The 17,020-nt window shown below is 38.9% G+C and overlaps 1 protein-coding gene across 1 annotated transcript in view; it reads left to right on the forward strand.

Moving 5' to 3' along the window:
• The window catches only part of niban1a (niban apoptosis regulator 1a), a 49,530-nt gene that overhangs the window by 2,239 nt on the left and 30,271 nt on the right, over positions 1 to 17,020 (forward strand). Inside the window, exons 2-4 of the mRNA XM_022207548.2 lie at positions 13,708 to 13,838; positions 14,484 to 14,612; positions 14,747 to 14,861. Of these exons, the coding sequence (XP_022063240.2) occupies positions 13,708 to 13,838; positions 14,484 to 14,612; positions 14,747 to 14,861 (375 nt within the window). The remainder of the gene's footprint in view (positions 1 to 13,707; positions 13,839 to 14,483; positions 14,613 to 14,746; positions 14,862 to 17,020) is intronic.

Here is a 17,020-nt window from a genome sequence, read left to right on the forward strand (position 1 = left end):
GACAAACCTGATGATAATGCAAAAAAAGTAAAAATGAAACAAAAACACTGTTTTAGACCTCAGTCTTAGTTTTCCAACCACTGAAAGCAGAAAGTCTGCTGTAGATGTTGGTGCTGGTGGTATTGCCGCTGCTGTTGCTGTGGTTACAGGACACAGTCTCATTTGTTCACAGTGGAAATGGAAAAGTAAACCAATTGATCGTTAGCTCAAATGTGTCATATACATGTCCAATACAATGCTTCTGAAGTCTGCTACTTTTTGTTGCCACTCTTCGCATACAATATCACAATTCAGGTTAATAACTTTCCAAATATAGTCGAGGTTGGAGGAAGATACATTCAGAGACTTGTTTAACGGGGTCCTTTGTGTGCTTTTTGTCCTCCTGCAGCTCATGTTGCATCTCTGTAAAAGCCTTTCGGGGCCTCAGTCTGTAGATACTGGAACATGTCTGTGCTTTCATATTTGCTTTGTCAGTTTTTCCTGGCTGCCATTTAGTGGAGGCTAAAGCTGTGACACTGTTCCTCCATTTCTCATGAAGAACATTTCTGTCTGTCAGTGTGCAGCAGTAAGATATGTGTATAGGGTGGGGGATAGGAGTCCGTAAGACATTTGGTGGTACTTTTTAAGGTTGGCTTGGGTGGAGGGATCCTGCAGCAGTACATGCTTTCATGAGTGGAGCAGTCCTGTTTCAAAGAAGATTAGTCCCTCGATTTTGTGAAGCAGTTTTTCAGACTAATGTTGTTTGTCCTCAAAGTGCCAGTGTCTGTGTTGTAGTAAAATGCAAATTCCCTGTACTTCTAATTGTGTGATACACCAACATGATGTGTTTTCAAGTGTTTCCTTGTGGGCAGTGGGAACTGAAATGAAAACGGTGCAGAGGGCTGTGTTGTCGGTGTGGGGTTTAAAACACTGATCCAAAAAGTCCTGTTTGAGTCACATATATATTTTTTAAGAATGTATCAAGCACTGCACATCATTTGAATGTTCAACATGGCCTGGCCGTGTCCAGACACTAAGCATAGGCTTTGTATGTCTGTCTTGTTTTTTGCTTTAATTGTCCTTTATAATGTCTAACTGTTCTTGAGATACAGACACTTTTCATTTCACGGCACATGACCAAGTGACTGACAAAAACTCTTGAATTTTGAATACTCACAGATAGAACCTTACAATTTTGGAAAATTATCACAGCTGTATCAGTTTTTTTGTTTTTCTTTTTGGTTACGGTGATTGTGAGGTAACGAAGAATCAACGCATTTATGTCACATGTGATCGACCCTATCAGGAGCATGTGTTTTCCTGTATTTAATTGGCCAACATAGTGTTTTGCCAAACAATGTTTGTTGATGTTTGATGCTTGTTGACATGGGTTGTAACAACATCAACACAAACCTGTCTCTGTTCTGGTTTGATAACCTAAATTTGAACCATTCTATATATTCCACCAAGGGAAAAAAGGATCTGAGAAGTTGCTCTCTATTACAAACCACAAAATAGTACGACCTGAGGCATAGACTGTGATCATCATCAGCAAGCTTATCTTTATTTAAAAGGGAGAAGATCCACTGTTATTGTGATTGTCCAAATTTTACTGGAAGTTGTCTTTGGACACCGAAGCTTCAGATTGCCTGCCAGCTGACAAGTTTCACAGTAAGACCGAGAACGGAGGTTTCGGAATGACTTCTCATGTTGGAACTATTTCTTGACACGCAGCAGCATATCCATCCACCTACAATTCTGTGCATTGCTTCAGGTTACCGTGCAGGTTGCCAGACATGACACGTGTTGCACACTTTCTTTGTGTTGTGTCCAGCTCTTTGTGTTCAACATCAGGCTCATTATTTGCTTTACTCATTTATGTTCATAATGATCTGTGGCTGGGTAGAGCTCAGAGAGGAGCAAACACTTCAGTTCAAGTACTCATGTATGCTAATACTAATAACATAACTTTGATATATATCGCAGGTAGGGGTTTAATGATATAAGTAAGTAACGATACGATATTGTGACGATACTTGGCCCGTGATAACAATAATATCATGAACCACAATATCTGTGATAATCAATATATTGCAAGAAATTTCATTTATGATTTATCACAGTTTATTTGTGTGTGTGTGCTTAAAAAGGTGCTTTGCTGCAGCATAACCAACTTGAAATCCTGGGTTCAAACCTGGGCATTGCTTCAGTGCTTAACAATTTTTTATATTAACCTGGATGCATCATGGCCTGTAATGGTTACATAGGACTGTGTGCTCTTGTCTCTGCATACAATGCTGGAATGACTTTATCAGCAAAGTGACTTTGACTTGGTACCTCATATCTTGGTTCCAGTGTTGTCAGCATTTGGTGAAAACCTTTGCTTACCACAACATTGTAAGGTCGAATGTCCTTGCAAATAAATACGTGATGGACTTGGTAATACTCCTAGCTCTCCACGACGCAAATGGAAGCTTTGCTTTATAAAGTGAATTGGGTGTAGGCGGACTTCCAGGTGTTCTAAGTTTAGCATTGATCTCCTCTACGGCAAACGCAGGATGATGACATATGAGGTGGCTGTGCAAGTTTGTTGTGTTGCCGTTTTATTTCACCTTTGTGAGACAGTTGATGCAGATAGCATAGTCTTTATCCAGTCTTCCCAAGTGGACCCAGACTGTTGACTTTGAATTTTGAAGGGGTTTTGCTTCTTCGCACCTTTTTTATTAATTAAAATATTGATATTTGCTGACAGCATATCGATTCTCGTATTTGAGGTCCTAAAACAACGATATATCAGCATGTCGATCTTTTATCCCACCCCTAATCGCACTTACCATAACCAGTGATTGCAGTGTAAGTCAATAATTCTGGCACTAGTTTTCATCTAAATCCCATGTCTATATGCAGGCCTTTGGTGGGTTAACACGAAGAGCGTGAGCAAAAATGTTGTCAGGACATACGCATTCTCACTTTCTGTCACCTGTGTGTGATGTGAGTGTCAAACAGGCTCTGCAGCTCATAAAGTCACTGACGGATGGATGAATTTATGATTGTATAAGAAAAGCTTACAATCAGCAACACCCATTTGAAGCAGCTACACTGCTTTAATAACTAGGGTGTGTGAGTGGGTTACAGAGAACATCTTTAATGTAAATGGATTCACTTCAGCATAGCAGAACATATGGACTGGGAGAGGGATGTAAATGAAGTGAACTTTGCAAGAGTAGTTATGCCATTCCTTGTGTGACTCTTGAGATGTGATCTGTGGGTATAAGCTTGCCAAACACCTATTTAGTTGGCTTTGTCCTCCTCTTTTTCTGTCCACATGTTACATTTTCAAAATCCACTTTTTAACTAGAAACAGCAGCAACAACAACTACCTCCTGGCTAGCAACCTGCCTCACTGAAAAAGTAATGAAGAGAATTTAAACCATGCAGTAAGGCAGCCCTGCTGGTTTTTTTTCTGTGAGCTATCCACTAGCAGACTGCTATAAAATGCTGCCAGACCATAATATTCTGAAGTGGCTTGGAGAGACAGTGCCATTACCAGCTATTGCTGCCTTGTCTTATTTCTCTGGCAAGGTCATTTAACAACATTTCTAGAATCCTCAAAGATTCTTTAAACCATTTGGATTTTAAAAATCTGTCTTCTGCTGAACAACCTGCTTTTAGCCTGTTTCTTAAATTATGGCTCTGTTATTTCCTTATACAGACAAAATTGGTACCCAGGTATGGTCCAATAAATGACCAAAATATTTTTTCATTATTTTTTGGTTTGTTACATTGATATTGCTTTCTGTATCTTTTATTTTTAATAAATGTGAACTTACTTATATTTAAATTTTGCATATAAAACAAGCAGACTAAATTTTATTTAAATTGTGCAATAAACTTTTTTGGCAGATAGACTGACATGTAATACTATCAGTGATCATACAAATGCAGCTCTATAAATAAGCAACAAATATGCCTCATTAAAAGTGCCAATTGGTTGTTTTGTATTGAATTATTTGCTGTTTTACTCTTATTGAAACAGATAGCTCCATCAAAACAGCAGTTCCTATTTATTTAAATCAGCCCCAAGTTTGATAGAAAGTCAGGGAACAGGAAATGTAAACTTTTTATTTTACATTTTAAAGGATCAAAATTTAGTTAGTTAAATTCATCAACATTCAACCCCAAATTGTGTATTACATGTCATACTTTTTGTCAAAAAATCCAAGTTTATAAATGTAATGATACAAGTATTTTCTTCAGCTGAATCCATTAACCATAGATTTGTTATGGTGTTAAGGGAAGCTATAAAGTGGTAAACGGAGGAATGTAAAATACATAAGACATGCCCAGGTAGAGGTGGAAGGTTTTAAATAAATAGGAATCAGCCTCAAAACATTTGAGAAGCCATGTTATACTGCAGAATAACAGTGCGTTGTGTTTACTGTTGATGGCTCTGAACTGAAACTGGTTGTGGTCTCACACATATTTCAGCCAGTGACTGCACACACCCCTCCTCTTCACTCACCCCTTGTGTCTTTGTCTTTCTCCTTTGCAGTGACTTGCTTTATGTCTCAGGTATTTCCTGACTGATGACACAGAAGCTTCTCTGTTTGTTCCACTGGTCAGCAGAATTCCTGTGAGAACAAAGTCATTTCAAAGTGTGTTTTGTTCATGAGGCTTTCCAGTGAACGGTTCTGTGTGTAAGTTACAAACTGCCCTGCATGCTTGTCTGCTTACTTGTGTATTTGCCGGTTTGTGTGAAAAATGTGAATGACATGTTCTGGCTTGTTAACCTTCTGCTTTCACACTTTGTGTTTTTCACCATTTGAGCTCTTTGTTGTCTACCTGCCAGGCATAGTTCTCTTAAAACTTTTTACAGTCTCCAAGTTTAGATTTACCTAAAGGCCATTATCACACTGAAGTGTCTCAGCATACTTTATGTACACACCAAATGTCAGCACAAGCAGACAGTATAAACAGCAGATGGACACTGAATGATAAGAGCAGGGAATATTAATAGCTTAATGGGGATTACAACAAATCTGTGGGTTGTTGTGACAGACAGGGCAGACAAAATAGAAGTAAAAGTAAGAACCTCAAGATTAAAATCCTTTAATGTGGTGATACATAAGCAACTGGAATCAAGAGAAACCAGATACTTTGCAGCTGCATGTGTTGAAAACAGCCAGGTTCACTCTGATGTGCATAGACTGAAAGTGGAGGGAGATTGAACTGGAACTTTTTTCAGTTCTGGTCTCAAGGATGCACATGTTTGTTTGAGGTCTTCTATCAGTGTATCTCCAAATGTGGAAACTATCTTATTTAAATAATAATAATAAATTTAATTGACAGGAGGCAGAGCTGGAGGTAGCAGAACTGAAGATGCTGAGGTTCTCTTTGGGAGTGACCAGGATGGATAGGATCAGGAATGAGTACATCAGAGGGACAGCACATGTTAGAGGCTTTGGAGATAAAGTCAGAGAGGCCAGACTGAGATGGTTCGGACATGTCCAGAGGAGAGAGAGTGACTATATTGGTAGAAGGATGCTGAGTTTCCCACTGCCAGGCAGGAGGCCTAGAGGAAGACCAAAGAGGAGGTTTATGGATGTGGTTAAAGAGGACATGAAGGTAGTTGGTGTGAGAGAAGAAGATGCAGCAGACAGGGTTAGATGGAGGCAATTGATTCGCTGTGGCGACCCCTGAAGGAAAAAGCTGAAAGGAAAAGAATAATAATAATAAATTTAATTTATAATGCACTTTACATTTGAAAGCCAAATCTCAAAGTGCTACAGATAAAAACAAATTTTATTTATTTATTTATTTTTACATTTTTAGACGGGACATTCCTAAACAGTTCTACTAACTAAGATCACATTTGGAGGATTGAACAGCCTTTGAAGACTAAAGATTCGACTGGTCTTTGTTGCTCTTCAGTTCGAGTACTATAGACAGCTAAAGCCTAATGCAGAAACACCTGAGTTTAGGTTTAAAGGCAACTTGTTTTATGTCCTGTCCTCTGACATTATTCATGATGATGGTGGTGAAACAGGTCTCTCCAGTGAAACTGGAATTTGTAGTCAAGCTATTGCGTCACTCAGCTGCACACAAACTCATAGTTCACATACCAAGAAACATTCCGGTAAAGGACAGACCACTGTTCATACTGCCTAAAAAGATTGTTGTCAACATTACCATTTAACACAGCAGATTCAAGAGTACCTCGCACACACCTTAAGATTATTTTTGTGGGTTTGTAGTTGCTGCTTTACTTACACCAACAAGCTGCCTTAGTCTAAAGGTGCGACTCTTCAGCTTTCTGGATCTTGTTCATGTACAGCAGGTGTAACAAGTGTAACAGAGTGCACAACGTCACATATTTAGATATCTCCTCTGTTTCCAGCAAGCTGATCCTCAGACAGGCAGCCCGCAGAAGCACAGAATCTTTGTTGTGTCAAAAACATATTTGTCCCTGTGACCGTGGGTCAGCTGTAAGAGTCAGTTTAGTTTAGTTTTTGTAGGTTTCAGTAATATGAATTATATATCTTTCTGGCTTTAATGTGCATACACAAGTGAGGATTTTGTTTACCTGCATGACCATTTAACGAGATCCTACTCAAAGCAAAGGCTAGAATGCGTTTCACATAAACTCCTCGAGATATCAAATATGTGTTGAAGCTGTGTGGCATGGAAGCTGTCCAGCATGCATTCATGTGTGCAATCAAAATTTGCAGTTGACCAAAAGCTTGAAGCAGACCACTGTCTGTTGTAGTTAATTTTACCTCATAATGCAGTTATGTTGCATCACACATTTAATCTGAAGAGCTTCATGGAATATCTTTACAATCTGTATTTGCCACAGTAGAACACAATGTGTGACACAACAAAAATTAGTGTCAAGTTATCTGTGATGTGTGTAATGTGTGCCTGGGAGAGCAGATGAGCAGCAAACAGGTGACCTACACTGACTTGTTGAGAGTGATACTGGTTAATGTGAACAGTAAAGAAAAACAAGGGAAAAAACAAGCAGTAATTATGGGTTAGCAGTGACTTTTTGAATTGTTCATTTGTTCTCTTTATATCCTCTTATATGTGTCAAATTGATTTTCCAGCAGCAGTGTTCAAAAATAATTCAGGTGATGAGAAGTTAAGTTGTACTGTTGGAAAAGAATAAATTAAAGCAATACCCTCTCCAGCATATTTTAAATTATGTTTTTGCTTTGATTTGGAATAAAACTGCACCACCCTTCCCTAAGCATGGCAGAATATACCAGTATGGAAACAGTCTTCCCATTTTAGAACAGACAAGAAATTTGATGGTTTACCCCTCTTTAATTGTCCAAATTTTAATTGGAAATTTGATATGACATTAATGGGTTTTTTAATATAATAGGAGTAACTAAGAACAATTAGGATAAGACAAAGTGACAGTAGATAAAACTTGCAAATAGGATCAATCTGCTCCTACAAAGACTTTGCTAGAAACCGCACATGGACAAAAGCAATAAAAAGTTATTTGATGTACAATATACAACTTCAGCAGACATCCTGAGCTTTAAGGGCCCATATTTAGAAAATATTTTTTAAATTTAAGTTGTTAAAGGCCTTCTGAAAGTGCAGCCTGATAGAACCTCTCTCTTCAAAGGTACTTTTCTGTGTTTGCATTTAACCAAAAGGAGAATATATTAAGCAGTGGCTGCAGATCTTTTTGCATAAACAGCAGCAGAGTGTTCAGATGAGGACTGACGTCACAGTCATTCAAATCACCTTTGAGCAACCTGAACCGAGCTGAGCTGAAGAAGATGTTCCTCCTCCACTCTGAGTTTTCAAAGAGAACTTGTGTCTGTTCAACAGACAAGTTCTTGAGAGACTCAAGAACTTGAGAACTACTGAGTCTCTCAAGGGCTGAAAGCTGACAAATATGTTCCTCTCTGAATTTGCAGTTCAGTGCAGTGGAGGAAAGGTTGCCCAGATAAAATCTTCCTGTGGTTTTTGTGGTCCTTTTGTAAGTGAATCACAGCTCCTTCTTCATTGGGAAAAGGTTATCCTCTAACCTGACTGCAAGCTGTAGTTTGTGTCACTGCACAGTCAGCTACATCAGCAGTCTTTGTTTCAGTGTCTGTGGAGGACAAGGTGTTGCTGTACTGGAAAGTCTTTGGGGGGTGCAGCCCAGTTAACTTCCCATTGAAGGAACTATTTCTGGGCATTTGGGTTACATTTATGGCTGTGCCTAATTTTTGACGAAATGTTGGCAGATAAGTTGAAGTTGAACAAGTTTTGATTGATAAAGTGGTCACAGAAAAATCAGGTGCCTGGGCATGGTAGGTAGTAATTACATATGTTGTACAGGAAATCCAATGTGTGGGATTATTTTAGAACGCAAAGGACGACTCAACGAAGGTAACACGCAAACATTTGCCTATCCTTCCTCAACCTCGAATGTGGGTTTTCATTTTAAACAGTTTGTTGATAAATCTAAGAGTGCGTGCAAATATGAACAAAAGGTTCAGACTCCATGCTGGTTTTTCTGACACACCGACTTATTGCTGTGTTTACCAGTGTTATGGACAAGGTCCCTTAAGCCCTTGGTTCTGTGCTTCTGTTGCAATTTAAAGCCCTACAAACATTAAATATATTAGCTCGACATACCAAAGGTGGTAATTGTTTTATGTATTTTTTCGTGCACATCATTAAAAACTTGACTGAATTTAAAGCTAGACCTTTTTTTAGAAGATCATCCTTTGAAATTTCCATCAGACTGTTTCATAATCCATCTACTGTTAGACGTAACGTAGCTCACTTTATGTTAAAGCAAAAATGATCCAAAACTAAATCAAAATATTTGCAGTTGCTTGTTTTAAAAACATGCTGGGACAAAAATACTAGAGTAATCAACCAACCACCAACTTCATCAATGCAAGCACAGAAGTTCCTTTACTTTAGGAAAGTTCTGCCCCTTGCTCTTTGGAGGGTAAAATAATTCTTCCTAAACTTAATAGATTCTGGTTTCTTCAAAACATTTGCAAAGTTCAAATTGTTTCAGAGCAGAATTCCTGCAGTGGAAATTTGGCCTATTGGTATTTTGATAATCTTTGCTTGGACACGTCTCCAACATAATATATAATGTATATAATAATGGTTTATACTCTGATCTAACATGGAACTCCTCCACAATGCACGCCAGATAAGGAGCTAATAATGCTGGGCCTATCATAGTTGAAATTGTGCTGCTTGGAAATCAGCTTTTGTTCTCCCTTTATTAAAAGGAGTTGACCTTCAGTGTCCACACTTGAGGGAAATGAACTAGACAACAAGGAGCTGAGGCTATAACTGGGTTTTTATTTTCAAAACATTTGTTTTCTTTTAGTGCAAAAAAGCAGGTTGTCACTGACTTTTTTTGTCTATGTTGGATTAAGATCTTTTGTATATGAATGCTTCTCCTCAATATCTTTTGATGGTTGACATTGTTTCTCATGCTTCTCTGAGTGTTATTATGAACTGTTCAGTATCGACATACCACTTCTACTCTCGGGTGGGATGGTGGGATGGCCTGTTTTAGCCATCTATAGGATCGTGATTGGTATACTTTCATATATAAGGCAATACTTGGACTTCCTTTAGTGCACAGAAAAGTGCTGATCTTTCCTCTCTCTGTTCACAGGATCATTTGCTGCTTTCTGTTCCATATGCCTGTACTGAATTGGGAAAAAAGGCTTTTGTTTGCTCGTCATCTTTTGCATAGAATATGTTGCATAAAAACTGGAAACTAACTGAGTTCATCTTATTGAGCGCTTTTAATTCCAAACTACGAGTTACGGAGGTCGACTGCACAACATGCACTTGTTTTTCATATTTTGCGGTAAATTAATCTTTTTTAATTGTTTTTTTTTTTTTTGCTCGTGTTTTAACTGTTTAATTTTGTAACTAAGTTTTGTATTTGCTGCTGCCGATCTTGGCCAGGACTCCCTTGAAGAAGAGGTTCTTAATCTCAATGGGATTTCTCTTGTTTAAATAACCAATAGTATAGTAGCAAAATATGCAAAATGAAAGCCTGGTGTTAATGGTCAGAATGTGGAAACGAGCTTCCCTTCACTGGAAGCAGGATACCCAGTCTGATTTGCTGATCAGCAGGGGAAAGGCCTTGTCAAGGTCAAGTGAGAAAAAGAAATGGGACTGACTTTTACACACCGTATTGTTTAGGACTGAGGGCGGAAAAAACAAAGAGGTCCTCTGAGACACCACATTTAGAAGCTTCAGACTGCAGCTGCTGCTGAAGAACGGCCTCATCATTACTTACACCTTCTGTTATTCCTCAATTCAATACAGAAAATACACTAAATCTAAATATTTGATGGCACCATCGACAGATGTAATCTTGAATTTGAAAAAGGTATAAACTGAACACTTTAAAACTGTTCAACTGTTGAAACATTTTAAAAGTAGTTTGAATATTTGACATATCCATTATTGATTGATTGAGGATTTTGCTTTGCATTCGAGGTCTGTAATATTTTCAGGGCCAAAAAAGGACATTTTTACAGATTATGAATGTTCCTTATTGTTGAATATAAATCTGTAATAAAATATTACATGTTCAGGTACTGAACAGAGTTACCTCAAATTAATGGATCAATTGATAGATTGCAAAATATTATGGGATTTTCCATTTGTTTATGGATTCAGGGGGTTAGAACTGCTTGTGTAGGTACATTTGTCATGTAGTTAAAAGCACAATTTTATGGACAAAATAATTTTATTTTATAAGGGACTGTACGATGACATTGTTCAAAAGTTTAAATATGAAAAAATTCTATACAGATTTAATGATGTTTTAGGGTTAATTTGTTTTTACCTCTTAAAATGTCATTTAACTGTAGGACAATGTAGATAAAACAGGCTTAGGTTTTATTATCATTTCATTTATATAAATACAATATCCCCTTAAAATCTTATTTCAAAATATTCTGATGGGATTTTCACAGCTAAATGGTAGAATTTTGAGGTACAAATGAACAATTTAGTCCATTCTAGTGAGAAAAAAGACGTGAAATTAGCATAAGAACCATCCTGTTTCTTTAAAGGCCTGCGGCTATTCAGAAAGATAATGACAGACCAATCCACTCTGACATTAACAATGACTGCACTGAGAGGAAGACAATAATTCACGGTGGCATGCTTGGACATGTTCATCCATCAAGTGGAGGATGTGTCAGTGGGAATTACCTATAGCAGTTTGTAGATATTGAGCTATTAAGGCTATGTAAATACTCATTATTGCATTCCCCACCCCTACCCCCTCCTACCTCTGTAAACATGTGAATGTACTGCCAGAAGCCGTAAGTTCACAAACCACAAGAGGGCCTCAGTAGAGCAGAAAGTGAAGGCGATCTCGTTGATGGCTTTGTGGTGGGCGGCTTTGGACACTTGGACAGAGTCTGACTAGACATTTGAAATCTGGATAGGGATTACATTTTATCTAAATCATACAGGTATCTCCTTGGGTACTGCGTGATGTTTAACCCGGGATGGGAGAAGACTGGCATGTCTCAGGATACAGGAAGACAAGGAAAACATAAATGTAACAACAAACAGTGTCACTGGGGGTCTCTGGCTATGATGAAGAGGTTCAGTGCTGTTGGAAAAATGCTGTTCCTGTGGTGTGAGGATCTGGTCCTAATGAACTGCTGGGAGGACCTTGAATATTTGTGTCCAGGGTGAGAGGGGTCGACCGTAATCGTCCCAGCATGCTTTAGGGCCTAGATGCAATACAGGTCACATATTTGGCTGAGTGGATGATAAGCTGTAGTCTGTCCTTATCATGGTCAGTAGCAGCGGCATAACAGATGGTGAAGTAGGATGGACTCCATGGAAGTGCAGAGGTGCATCATAGCCTTCAGTAGCTTGAACTTGTTTGTTCAGCTGCTGCAGGAAGCACATCCTCTGTTGGCCCTTCTTGATGACAGGAAAAAAGAAATATATTTACATCCACTGTATACAACTTAATTTTTAAATACATTTTAGGTATAAATTTGAAAAATATAACAAAACACTACTGTGGTTCAATCACCTACTTCTACTCTTATTTAAAATACCAGTATGATTATTAACCCTCTTTATATTTGGTGAAAGATAAAATAAAATTAAAAAAAAAAATCTAAAGGCACAGCAATGAATAATTAGAGTAATGTATCCCTGCAAATTTCTAAAAGTCCTGGGTGATGTTGGCTCCCAGGAAGCAGCCTACCGTGATGACTGGGGCGTCACACAGGGTGATAGGGGCTGAGTCCTTCCTTATATCAGCAGTCATCACAACTGTCTTTAAAGTGGTGAGCTCCAAGTTGGTCTGCGTGCACCAAGTCACCAAATGGTCAATGTCCCCTCTGTAGGCAGACTCATCCCCACCAGAGATGAGTCCAATGAGGGTGGTGTCATTTCTGAGCTTCATTAGCTTGACAAATTAGTGACAGGAGGAGTACAAGGAGAAGAGCAGAGGTGAAAGGAAGCAGCCTTGTGGTAACCCTGTGCTCTTGGTTCGGAAGTTATAAGCATGTTTTCCCAGCTTCACTTGCTGCCTCCTGTCAGACAGGAAGACAGTGATCTTCCTGCAGGTGGAGTCAGGCTCGTGCAGCTGGGAGAGCGAGTCCTGCAGCAGAGTCATCCATCCATCCATTCCCTATACAGTGCTTTATCCTCACTGGGGTCGCGGGAGTGCTGGAGCCTATCCCGGCTGACTTGGGCAAAGGTAGGGTGCAGCAGAGTCAGGATGATTGTATTAAAAGCAGAGCTGAAATCTCCAAGAAGGATCCTGGTGTAGATACCTGCAGAGTCCAGATGCTGGAGGATGAATTTAAGAGCCACGCTCACAGCGTAATCTTCAGAACTGTTGGCTCTGTAGGTGAACTGCATCTGGGATGTTCATTTTAACACCTTTGGGGTATTTTAAAGAGAAAGACAGAGCACAAAAAAGTCTCTGAAGGATAGCAGACCATGTCTTGAGAAATATGTGCAGCACTGGTATCCTCCAAAATAAAGCTGCATATACAAAATATTGGAAAAAAAAATACAACATTTTAATCTTTGTAAAGAATGATACACTAACTTGTTGCATTGAGTTCCTACTGTGGGGTTGCTATTTTTAAAATATTGAATCTAAACTGTTAAACTGCCTAATTTGACATAAATGCAAATATCCTACTGTTAAATTTTGGCATTTAAGTTAGGCTAGTAGAATCCTTACAGATGAGTACTCTTGGTGCGTTCCAGTACTCATAATATGTCCCAGTACACAGTACGCCAAATGCAGGATGCTAAAAGTACAAACCCAGTCTCTATATATAGGGAGCGGATCAAATTCTGACTACTTTGTAGAGCCGGGAGGTTATGTTGTTGTGTGAGAACTAGAGACATGGCAGAAGTGTCTTCATGTTTTCATGTTTGTTTTTTTTAAAAATCATATACTGTACCTCCAGATTCATAAAACTTACAAAACACAATAAAATGGATTATCATCAAATAGGACATTTAAATGAAGCCTCAAAGCTTTCCACCTGATCTGCACCTACTGCTCTGTATTTCAGCCTCCTTCTTTGTCTTTAATCCGACTACCGGGCATACAGGGAAGCCTTTAGCGCTCATTTTAATCTTTTCACCCCCCATTCTCATGAACAATATATGCTTTTCTAAGTTGGATAAATGATGAATTACTAATTAACTGCCTCTTCTGTGTTGATGCAGGCCAGGCTGAGACTGAGCTGAAAGAGTTCAGTCCATACTACAGGAAGCAGTTCTCCGTTGCTTGGTTCTCTCAAGTAGAGGATGACCTGGAACAGCACAAACAGAAGATCACACAGCTGCTCAAACAAAGGGTACACTTGTTGTTGTTTTTTTAATTAGTGTAAGGTGTGTGTGTGTGGGTCTAACTTAACAACATAACCATATCAAGCAGCATTTTGCAGCATCTGTAATGTTATCCAGCTGTCAGAAGTTGACAGAGATTATTTAAGATGCACAATATGGTATGTCATCCATTAAGTATTTTCTCTAGGCTTCCACTGATAGAAAACAGGAGCAACCAAAAGAAAAAACACAGAAACCACATGTAAAAGTAGACAAAGTTTATTATCTCTCCTTTTGTCAGGGCAGGACACACCTGTGAATGAAGATTCTGTATAAAAGCTAATTCATGCTTTCTGTGTCCACAAGGGCAAAATTTGTCATCCATCCAAATCCACACTACATGCACGCTGACTGTGCATGTGCCTCGAAAACAAGTGGGACTTCTAGTGTCTTCCTTGCCACTGTCGCCTTGGGGCTTACTCTGGGGGTCAGGCATATGTGTTCTGTAAAGCGTCTTGAGACACTTTGACTGTAATTGGCGATATATAAATAAAATTGAATTGAACTTCTCTAAAATTTCAGGTGAAATCCAGGTTTTTAGCTCCCCTGAATCTTGCAGTGTATCTTTAACCCCCTTGTTTATAATTCAGTTCTGTGTGCGTTTGTGTCTACAGGCGGCTTCGGAGGAGGGCGAGGTGCTGTACGAGGAGGCCGTTCTTTACTTTGACGACACCAGGAAGTGGAGAGACAGGTATGTGGTGGTGAGAGCCAACTACTGCCTGGAGTGTCATGACAGCTTGGAGGTGAGCACGACTATGGAACTAACTTTTTGCAATCATACAGTGAGAAGATGACAAGCTCAGTGGTCATCCTTGCTATCTTATTGTCATTGTCTCCCTCCTTTTCCTCTTCCTCCTCTTCTGCCTCATTTCATCAGACTTTTGTTAAAGGGGTTCCTCCACGTCACAAGTTGCTACCTACAGGAGGCACTGTTCTGACCGCAGGAGAGCCGTACATGGCCATGGTGGACAAATGCTTTCCTGATGACAGTAGTGAGTAAAGCACCTAAAAAATCTTAGATTTTTAGAAAATGAGAATAGAGGGAACGCACCAAGATTCATCCATCCATTTACTGCATTCCACTTTATTATCATCGTCACCAGTGAACAGACATATACCTTAGACTATGGACAAGGACTGAACACCTGGTGAAAATTGACATTGGGCACCCAATAATAACTACATTGGCATTCCCTCCTCTGATCACTGCTGACTGAGTGCACCCGACAAGTTTTTCTATATTAGGGATTTGCCAACCATGGAAATCTGCTGGAGGATCTGTGAAAGCAGGAGACACCCAAGACAGGGTTACATATAGAGACAACCAATCACACTCACATTCACACCTACGGACAATTTAGAATCACTAATTAACCTCAGCATGTCTTTGTACTGTCGGAGAAAGTGGGAAAACCTGAAGGAAACCCACGCTGCACGGGGAGAGCATTCAAACTCCACACAGAAAGGGCCAAGCTGCGAATCAAAGCCAGGTCCTTCGAGCTGAGGCAACATTGCTAACCACTGATCCAGTGTGCCAAATTCTTCTTCTTAGTTCAATGCATTCTCGGTGTTCTCTCAGTCTGTTGAGGTACACTTTTGCTGAAGAACAGGTAATTGAGTCCATTGTTTTTCAACCATTGGTAATCCAGTTGAAGTTATCATTGGACTAATATGTGCACATTGTTTCTTCACAATATATCAACAAAGTCACACTCCTCTACAACTATACTGCATCCTTATTTATGTTTTGACAGAAAATTAATTAATTTTGAACAACATATTCTCTCAGATATAACATGGAATGGTGGGAATAGCTTCCAGTATGAAAAAGCCACAGAGTCCATGTAAAGATGTTGGAGAGGAGAGTGGAGGCTTTGGTCAGCCACAGGGCGTTCACTCACTGTGAATAGGTCCCAGAACTATGACATTCAGTTCAGGAAAATATCATAGTTGGGGGTTTAAATAGGTCCCTTTCACTACATGTTTGAAGCTTCTCCTTCATTTTCTGGGCTCATAGGATGATGATTCCCTTATCTAACATATAATTGTTTCCTGAGAAGAAATTACAGTAAAGCAGTAAAATCAATGACAGAGATCTGTTGATTTCAAATGTGTTTATGATATGTAACAAACAAATAATGTGGCAGAAAAGATGTTTCTCTCAAAGTGTAAAAAGGAATGCAGTTAAACTGTGTTGTAATGAATTTTTTTGGAGACAGGGTTGACACAATAATACAGGAAATTACTTACTTCCAGTGTCTTGCCTTACTGGCAAGAATGAGGAATATCTTGGAGGTAATGCAGAGCAAGACAGAGAAATATAATTATTATACTCTCTATTTATTCTTTAATTATTCATTTCTTAACAAATTGGCTTGGAGTAGTTTTACAGCATCAAATGGCTTTTAAAGTCAGAGCATAATGCTACTCATTTACTATGTGAGCATTTTACAACTAAAATCAAATGTATTAAAGGACATGCTTTCCCATGTCAAAACCATAACCATGTTTGAAATTAATTATTAAAACAAACAGGCTGGCTCTGTGGTTGGAATCAGGTTGAACACATTGGAGGATGAGATGGAGAGACGGGCACTTAGAAAGATGGAGGCCATTCTGACAAACATGGATCATCCTCTTCATATCTGCCTCAGTGAACAACGAAACATTGGTGGTGGACGACGCCTATCCCTGCGCTGCAGGATTGACAGATTCAGAAAATCTACCATCAGCAATTGGACTATTTAATTCTAAAGTAAACAGATGAGACCCTAGATAATTGAATTTCCCTTCGGGGATTAATAAAGTGATTGTATTGTATTGTATTATGTCTTCATCCACCTGTTTAAAGTGAATTTTAAGTTCAGGTGGTTAGTAGCATAGTGGTCTAACCCTCCAAAAATCCAAAGAGTTTTGTATAATTTCTGTAATATTTCATGATCTCGATTTTAGTGAAAAACTGGTCTAACCACAATCCAAATACAGCGTTAGAGTGGACCTTTGAATGTTAGACCATTCTTGAAAACACAAGATTTTTAACCCATTTTTTCAAAAATTACAGAAAGTAGTTCAGACCACACTCTATTTCCAAACCCTTCAGTTAACGCATTAAAAAGTGGAAAGTATGAAAAAAAGTCTAAAAGTGCTGACA

Source organism: Acanthochromis polyacanthus, chromosome 4 (genome assembly GCF_021347895.1).
Source record: "Acanthochromis polyacanthus isolate Apoly-LR-REF ecotype Palm Island chromosome 4, KAUST_Apoly_ChrSc, whole genome shotgun sequence".
Taxonomy (NCBI): Eukaryota; Metazoa; Chordata; class Actinopteri; family Pomacentridae; genus Acanthochromis; species Acanthochromis polyacanthus.